The sequence below is a fragment of the Nannospalax galili genome, unplaced genomic scaffold (genome assembly GCF_000622305.1).
Source record: "Nannospalax galili isolate Female #2095 unplaced genomic scaffold, S.galili_v1.0 scaffold103, whole genome shotgun sequence".
NCBI lineage: Eukaryota > Metazoa > Chordata > Mammalia > Rodentia > Spalacidae > Nannospalax > Nannospalax galili.
The window spans coordinates 2578096-2586985 of record NW_008352136.1 but is presented as its reverse complement, the minus strand read 5'-3'; the positions used below and the strand labels follow the sequence as shown (position 1 = coordinate 2586985).

Below are 8890 nucleotides of genomic sequence, written 5' to 3'. Positions count from 1 at the left end.
CTGTGAGTTCAAGGCCAGCCTGATCTACATAGTGAGTTCCAGGACAGCTGGGGCTACAGGGAGACCCTGTCTCAAAAAAGACAAATAATAATAATAATAATAAATAAAATATTTTTTAAATAACCATTTTTTTTTGAGACAGGGTCTCCTTGTAGTCCCAACAGGCCTGTAACTCACGATGTAGACCAGGCTGGCCTCAAACTCACCTGCCTCTGCCTCTCAAATGCTGGCTTTAGTAATTGGCTCCAGCAATAAAATAGTTTAAAAACGTAGGCATTCGGCTTTCTCAGCAAGCCACAAAGTTACTGTAAGAGACAAGCAAGGTGGGAGAAAGGGACGGGGGGGAACCCTGATCTTCCTATAGTGATGCTGAATTCAGAAGAAAATCCTTAACTAATTTCTCTCATCACTATGGACAAAAAACAGTCTGGCCAGCTGAGATGCCCAAGGATGATCCTAGGATGGCTGACGAAAAAAAAAAAAAACAGATGTTTCCTGGGAAGCTTTTAGATACTGAAACTACTGAATGAAAAGGAAGAAAAACCATGCAGGCTACAGGACTCACCGACTCTGTGGACAGCCACCCGCAGCTTCCAGAAGGCAAGTGAGAGCCTCTCCCTCATTTCTTCACAGGTCTTGAAACACCCTACCAAAGTGATCCTTCAGATCCTGTCTTCACTAAGCATTAACCAGTCCCAAGGAAATTAGAGCTTCGCCCACGACCACACATCCACACTGGCCAGAGCTAGGCACGAACTAGCCAGAAGTGGGTCCCCTGGACTATGGGTGTGTGTGGGAGGAGGGGGGATAGCTTGAAACTGGAAGAGCAAAGACTGAACAGGTCACAGGAATAAGAGTAACTAACATGGTTCTGACACAGAACACAGAACAGTGACCCGAGGAAACCAATGCAGTCACGTGCTTCCCCACATGGCAGAGACAGCCCACCTAAGAGCAGATAAAAGCTCAGGGAAGTGCCCCCCCAACCCCAGTGGCCATGGAGAGATCAAGAGCAGCGAGAGAGAAACTGAGAGAGGATCAGGGATGATGTTCGGTCCCAAAGAGACGGTGGGGTGGATGCACAGTCAGCCACTAAGGGGCTCACGAAGTGGCTCCTGATCAGGAGCATGACCCATCCTTTCCTTAGCTGCCAGGCAGGGACAACTAGTGTACACATCTGTGCTGCAGGAAAGAGCTGCCACCCTCCCATGTGACTGTGGGCACCTGTCCAAGTTGTTCCAGAGAAAACTAAGACTGAATGCCAAACCACCAGTCACCCAGCTGCTCTTCTAGGTGACCTAGAGTAAATGTCCATTCTAATCCTGTTACAGTGCTAAATTCTCCACCCCAAGCAATTACTGTCTATCGCCTCTGACCACATCACACAGGAGGAATCACGTTCCAGAAATGAGCATGTTCAGGATGTGCCCACCTTTCCACGTGACGGCAAGACCCTCCCATGAGAACAGGTGGAACAGCCTCTCCCTCTCTCTGTCCACAGCACTGATTCGGGAGCTATCTTTGTTGCGAGAACCGAGCCTTTCTTCACCCTCTCCTCCTGTTTGTTCTCATCAACCTCACATTCCTGAAGGGGTGAAGTCACGGTGTTGTTATACTCTGGGTTGGGAAACACCCTCCCCTCAAAGGCCTTAAAGCTTAAACTAGTCTGTTTCCAAATAACTTATACATAAGACACATTACAGGGACTATAAGCAAGTGTTCAGTGTCTCACTGGCCACAAGAAGTCCCTTCACCCATCCTTCACTACACATAATACATAGTGCACGGGACACTGGGTCATGTCACTGTAGCATCACGTGACATGGCTGCTGCCATCACAGCCCCAGATGAAGAAGCAGGACTCACCGATTTTCTGATTGAAAATCTTGTCAAAAGTTATTTCGTTTCTTTCTGCAAGATACTTCTGCATCACACTCCGGATGCTGGAAGAGAAAAACAATTGTTACAATGTGGGAATAAAATTCCCTCCACAGGCTCAGATGTTTGCACACTTCGTCCTAGCCAGTTTGGGGAGTCGTGGAATATTCAGGAGGTGGGACCCAGCTGGATAAAGTGGGTTATTGGGGAAGCAGGTCTTAAAGTTGATAGCTCAGCCCCATTTACTGGCTGATCTTGGCTTCTTGATCTGCCTAGATGAGCACAGTCGTCTCCAGGCTTCTGCAGTCACATGTCATTCATGCTGTGGCATGGCTATTGCTTGGTGCATTTGCCCAGTTTTCAGTGATAGCAGAAAAATGTGAAAAATGGACAGTTTGTCAAGAAAAAGAGAGAACCTGATTGAGAGAGTGATCAAAGTTGTACCCAGGGAAGTCAGGGAAGTTGTATTTATTAAGGAGATTAGCACCATTATTGAGAAGCCCTGGCCCATGCACTGGGACAAGAGGAAAGACATCTTAAGAGTTAGACTTCACCCTTCAAAAGCCCAGAGTATCACAATACAAACACTTTTGAAATGGGAGTAACTGAACAAGGAGAAAGCCTCCATGGGGTCCTGCTGGAGAAAGCCCACCTAAGAAAGTCTTACCAATTTCAACCACAAAAGCAGACAGAGGCCACTGAAGCTGTGATCCAAGGGGGTCAGTCTTCATCTCAAGCTGGAGCAGAGCGTGTGTCAGCCATATAGCGCGAGCTTCGCAAACATGCAATATCCAAGAGTAAGGGGATTAGGGGATTGTGGGCGTTTACAGCACAGTTCTAAGAAGCTGCTGAGCCCAAGCAATGTGTGGCAGAGGCAGAGTCCCTGCGGGGGAACTCCTGAGTGAGCTGTGCATGAAGCTAAGGAGGAAGGTGAAGCCTGAGAGGCTGTGGAGAATTCAGGATACCGGAGATGTCAGAAACAGGAGGTGCCGCCAAGGAAAACTGCAGACACCCTGTGGATGCAGCCCAAGAGAGTGATCACAGTGCCACAAGCAACAGAGCTGGAGGGTAGGGCACCCAAACCTGTCTGAGCATGGAAATGCCACCAAGAACCTCAGATATGGGACATGGAGAGAGGGGACTGGCACGTGCCCTGATGACTCTGGTCTGGCTTTGATCTAATCTCTTTCCTATGCTTCTGCACCTCCCTCTTGGGGTGGGAACAACTCTGTTCCATACTGGAAGTAAGAAATGTTATTTTTTTGTGTAGAGGGACTCACAGTTAAGAGTTTAAGTCTAGGAAGAGACTTTGGACTTTCGAAAAACAGCGTGGGAACTGAAAGACCTTGAAGGCTTGACGTTTGACTGAATACATCATGACATGGCCATGAGCCTATGGGGGCTGGGATGGAATTTATACCCTAGATATAAAATGTCCCCCACTGGATAATGTCTTTGAACACTTGGACCCACCTGCTGATGCTGTTTAGGGAGTCTATAGAACCTTTAGGGGTGGGGCAAAGATGGGTCACTAGGGTATGGGTTGTAAGGTTATAGCCTGGCCCTACTTCCTGCTCCACCTCTGCTTCCTGATTCACCCAGATGTGAGCAAGCAGACTCCTGTTCCTGCTGCCACAACTGGGAGCCACCATGCCTTCCCCACCATGATGGACTGTACCCTCAAACCATAGCCAAACAAATCCTTCCCCTTTTAGTTGTTTCTGTCAGGCATTTAGTCACAGATTAAAAAAAAGAAATAAAACAGTGGCATATTCTAAGGAATATGCTATAAATGCATAATCAATAATCCCTTCCCACAGAGAGAGGAACAGACGCCCATCAGCACTCAAGGACACCAGCTGTATGAGAGATCCCTCTTAATAACATCCAGGACTGCAGGAACTGGCCTAGGGGACTGACAGCAGCCAAAGTCGAGAGCTGCCATGGCTCCCAGGACCCAAGATCAACCTTATATGTGGATAATCTTCTTAAGAACATCACTTAAGAATGTCAAAAACTCACTCTCAATCCCAGCTCTTGGGAGGCAGAGGCAGGCAGAGCTCTGTGAGATCAAGGTCATCCTGGTCTATGTAGCAAGTTCCAGGGCAGGTGGGGCTACAGGGAGACCTTGTCTCAAAAAGACAGCAAAAAAAAAAAGCCTCTCACCCTCAAGACCACCCCTCTTTAAAATATACACAAATATGTGAGCTTGCACACACATAGCACACATATACCCCATATAGAGTCCCATGTATCCACACACTACACACATACAGAGCTCTATGGATGCACACACATACCCACATGTAGCCCCATGCATGCACACATTACACACATACTCTACAAAAAGCCTCATACATGCACACAAACACACACATACACCCAAAGCCCCATGCATGCACACACACCATGCACACACAGCACACACATACCCCACACACATCTCCATGCATGCACACACATACCACATACATATACAACCCCCAAAAACCCCATGCATGCACACACACCAAGCACACATACCCCTTACACAGCCCCATGTATGCATACACACCACACACTCATACCCCACACAGAGCTCCATGCATGCACACATGCTATGTATATGCTCAACACACAGCCCCATACATGCACACACATCATGGACACATACCCCACACTGAGCCCCATGCATACACATATACATGCACATGCACACCCCACAGATATCCACATGTGTGCATACACAGGAAATCCTGCTTATTAATCTCTTAGTAAAATAAAAGCAAAAGTTCCCTAGATATATGATTAGTGTTTTTAAATCATTTAAATATACAAACAACAAAAATTATGATGAAAGGAAGATTTCACTTGCAATCAAATTAAAAAAAAAAACCTGGTCTTGAAATTAAAATCTTCCAAAATATACACCAAAAAAACTTATGGAAAAAATGATAAATCATGTACTGAGAGATTAAAGAAGTTCAAGTAAGTGGAGAGATACACTACAGTTATAAGCAAAAAGACTGAACATTGAGAGAACTTAAAAATCTACCAATTTCATCACAAACTCAATATGATCTCCATCAATACTCCAACTGGGATTTTCACAGTACACAGAAACAAATGAGTTTTTTCACGATTTATACAGAATGATACCGACTGAGAACAGCCCACGGGCCTCTGAAGGAAACAATTTAAGATGTTGGGACCAACCATGCAACTAAGGTGATTAAGACAGCATAAACTGATCGATGAAGAAGTGAGCTCAAAATGTGAGCAACACGCGCACTCTACTTGGATGTAGAATAGAAGAGGAAGGGCAGAGAGTAGAGAACAAGATCTTTAACTCCTACTTCTACATCGCACAAAGCCTCACATGAACATTATTCCTGAACATGAAAACCAAAATCTTAAAACTCCTCTTTTTGGAAAAGAATGATGGGGCTAGAGAATGACTCAGCAGTTAGGAGCACTGGCTTCTCTTGCAGAGGACCCAGGTTCAAATCCCAGCACCTACATGGTGGCTAACAACCACCTGTAACTCAGTTCTAGGGGATCCGACACTCTCTTCTGGCCTCCATGGGCATTGCACAGCATAGGTGCACTTAGATACATACAGGCAATAAACACATACACATAAAATTTTTTTAAAAACGAAATTTTTTTTAAAAATAGAATAAAGAGTATGGCTTTATTATGGATGAATGGAGACAGAAGTTTTCTCAATAAGTGAGTCCAGGATGCCTGTCCAGTAAGTGAGCCCAGGGAGCTGGTTCAGATGAATAAAACCAAATCTATCATCTGCTGATGGAGAGTGAACAAGCTAGCATGAGTTTATTTTCACATGTTTATTTTGTGTGTACATGTGTGAGCACACATGTGCATGTTCATGTGTGTGAGCACATGTGGAAGTCAGAAGACAATTTTCAGGTATTAATTCTCTTCTTCCATCTTATGGGTCCTGGGGATTAAATTCGGATCGTCAGGCTTGGCAGCAAGTGCCTCTACCTGCTGAGCCATCTCATTGGCCTGGCATTACTTTTTTTAAACCTTTTAAAACAATCCAAGGTGTGATTCGTGTATAATTAAATGTGGACGAGCTTTTCCTGAATTACAGGACTGTAGCCCCTTGTCCTGACAGTATATTTTTAAAGCTTCCCACACTGCACTAGGTGTCCCAGATTCTAGAGTCAGTTAGTGGCCATCCTGTCCACACAGGCCACTTGCCCCAGTTCTAGGCTGTGACATACATCAACATACATGACCTGCTGTCTTGTTTCATGTGTGTATATGCACCATATTTGTGCAATGCCAGCAGAGGCCAGAAGAGGGCATCAGATTCCCCCTGGAACTAGAGTTACAGATGTTGTCAGCGGTCATGTGGATGCTGGGAACTGATCCTGGGTTCTGTGCAAGAGTAGTCAGTGCTCTTAACCTCTGAACCATCTATCTGGCCCTGTGTGCTGTCTTTTGTGCCTGGCTTTATTTCTTGGCATAGGTGGGCAGCATCCATACGCTGTGTGCCTATACTCGGTGCCTTTTCACTGCCAAGCTTCCACCACTGCACAAACAGCTCACAATCTGCTGAGTCCCCTTATGTTCCCGGGTATTTGTGCTGCCACTGGTTTCAGGCTGTTAAGACTGAAGATGCTGTAAATATCCATGTCTAAGCCATTTGAAGGATATGTGTTTTCATCTCTCATGGGTACATTCCAAGTAGTGAAAGTCTCATTGTCTGGTAAATTTGGTTTTACATCAGTAAAAACTGATGAACTGGAGTTCTAAACTACTCTTGTCCTTTCCATGGACAAGGTATGATGGTGCTGGCTGCCCCACAACCCTATCAACACTTGGGTTAGTCTCTCTTTAAATTTTAGACACTGTTGTATGTGTACTAGCCCAAACTTTAGTTTGGTTTTCAGTTTGCATTCTCCTCGTGAGCAGCGACAGTGAATGTGTCTGTACATGCCTACTGGGTCAGTACATCTGCTTCTAATCAGTCACTTTGTCCTGGAATTGAATGTCTGATTATTCAATTGTAGAGCTCCTTTACATAGCCTGGGAATCAACACTGAGAGGCTCTAATAGTTTCCCTGAGTTGGCCCCTCAAGCCTTTCTTTTTCCTCATGGAGTCCTTCTGACACTGGAAGTATTTCACTAATGAGTTCCAGTTTGCTGATTATTTCTTTGATAGTCAGTCTGTGCTGAGCAAGGGTCATGAAGATTTAAATCCATATTCTCCTTTAGAACTTTCTAAATTTTGTGAAGAAAGGAAAAACAAACAAAAAACAAAAAAGGCAAGCTTTAAATCTTTTGGAGCTGGAGAGATGCTCAGCAGGTTAGAGCACTTGCTGCTCTTGCAGAAGACCTGAGGTCAGTTCACAGTACCCCTGCTGAATGGCTTACAGTCACCTGTAACTCCTGCTCCAAGGGAACTGACACCCTCTTCTGGCCTCTGCAGGTGCCTTCACTCATTTGGAAATACACAAACATACACATAATTAAAAATAATAAAATAATTCCTTTTAGGGCTGGAGAGATGGCTCAGCAGTTAAGAACACTGTTTGTTCTTGCAGAAGACCCGGGTTTGAATCCCAGCACCCACATGGCAGCTAACAACTGTCTATAACTCCAGTCCCAGGGGATCCAACAGCCTCTTCTGACCTCCGGGGACACTGCACAACATGGGTGCCCTTACCTACATGCAGGCAATACACGCATACACATAAAATAAAAAAAAATAAAATTTAAAAAATAATAATAATAATTCTTTTTAAAAAGAGAAGCTTCAGGGGCTGGAGAGATGGCTCAGCGGTTAAGAGCACTGGCTGCTCTTGCAGAGGACCTGGGTTCAATTCCCAGCACTCACATGGTGGCTAGCAACTGTCCATGACTGCAGTTACAGGGGAAACCAACACCCTCTTCAGACCTCCATGGGCATTGCACAACACAGGTGTGATTACACACATGCAGGCAATATACTCAAAGACATAAAAATAATAAAATATATTTAAAAAGAGAGAAGTTTCAAAGTTTTATCTTTTGTGTTCAGATCCAATATTCACTTCAGGCTAATTTTTGTACAAGGTATAAAGTAGGAGTCAAAGATATTGTTTTCCTTATTATGCCTACACACTCATCATCACTTGAAAGGGCCATCCTTTCTCCACTGAGTTGTCCTGACCCCTCTGTTGAGTCAATACTACATATGCACAGGTCTGTCTTTGCCCTGTCAGCTGTACTGACCTACGTGACTCCTTCAGAAATAAAACATTGTCTTAACTGCTCCTTTCTAACTTAGGAAGTTAATTCGGTGGATTTCAATCTAAAACACTTAGACAGTTATCAAATTCCCTCTGGAGACTGATTTAACTGCACCTCGCAGACACTGATACACTGATACACCCTATTTTCATTTTCTTTCTGTTTGGATGATTTTCTAATCTCCCTCGAGGCTTGCTCCCCGCCCTGTAATTTATTTAATATGGTGTTGCTTCATTTCCAAGTACTTGACTTTTCCCAGGTGTCTGCCAGCTACTGATTCTGGTTAACATCTTTGGTGGCTGGAGAGCACACCCCGGAGGGTTCGGACTTTCTGGCTGTGTTGGTGTTTACTTTAATGCTTGGCAGGTGATCTACTTGTTGAGTGTTCTGTGCACCTGTGAGAGGACCGCATGCATCGCTATAGGAGGGACTGATTGGTGAATGTTGGTTTGGTCAGGATGAATAAGAACAACGCTTACTTCTAGAGTCTTACTGATTTCCTCTCTTCTTTTTCCATAAATTCCTGAGGGAGGAGTGAGGACGTCTCAAACTATAATCACGACTTTGTCCATTTCTGCTTTGCCTTTGCTGGTTGTCTGTCTTGCAGCTCGGTTAGGGGCAGGAACATGGGTTTGCTGCACTCCGGTGCTGCCTGTTTCATTAGAGATTCATCAGGTCACCCCGAGTTTCTGCATGCAATCAGCTCTGTCCTGTTACCTCTGAGCATCCATGTTTCCTGCTTGCAATGAGTTTCCAGCTCACAGCA

General features: G+C 44.9%; 1 protein-coding gene across 2 annotated transcripts in view; it reads right to left on the bottom strand.

Annotated features, from left to right (window-relative positions):
- The window catches only part of Grk3 (G protein-coupled receptor kinase 3), a 164353-nt gene that overhangs the window by 126322 nt on the left and 29141 nt on the right, over nucleotides 1-8890 (bottom strand). For both annotated transcript variants that reach the window (XM_029554026.1, XM_008849004.3), the window contains exon 2: nucleotides 1867-1943. In XM_029554026.1, coding sequence (XP_029409886.1) covers nucleotides 1867-1943 — 77 coding nt within the window. The remainder of the gene's footprint in view (nucleotides 1-1866; nucleotides 1944-8890) is intronic.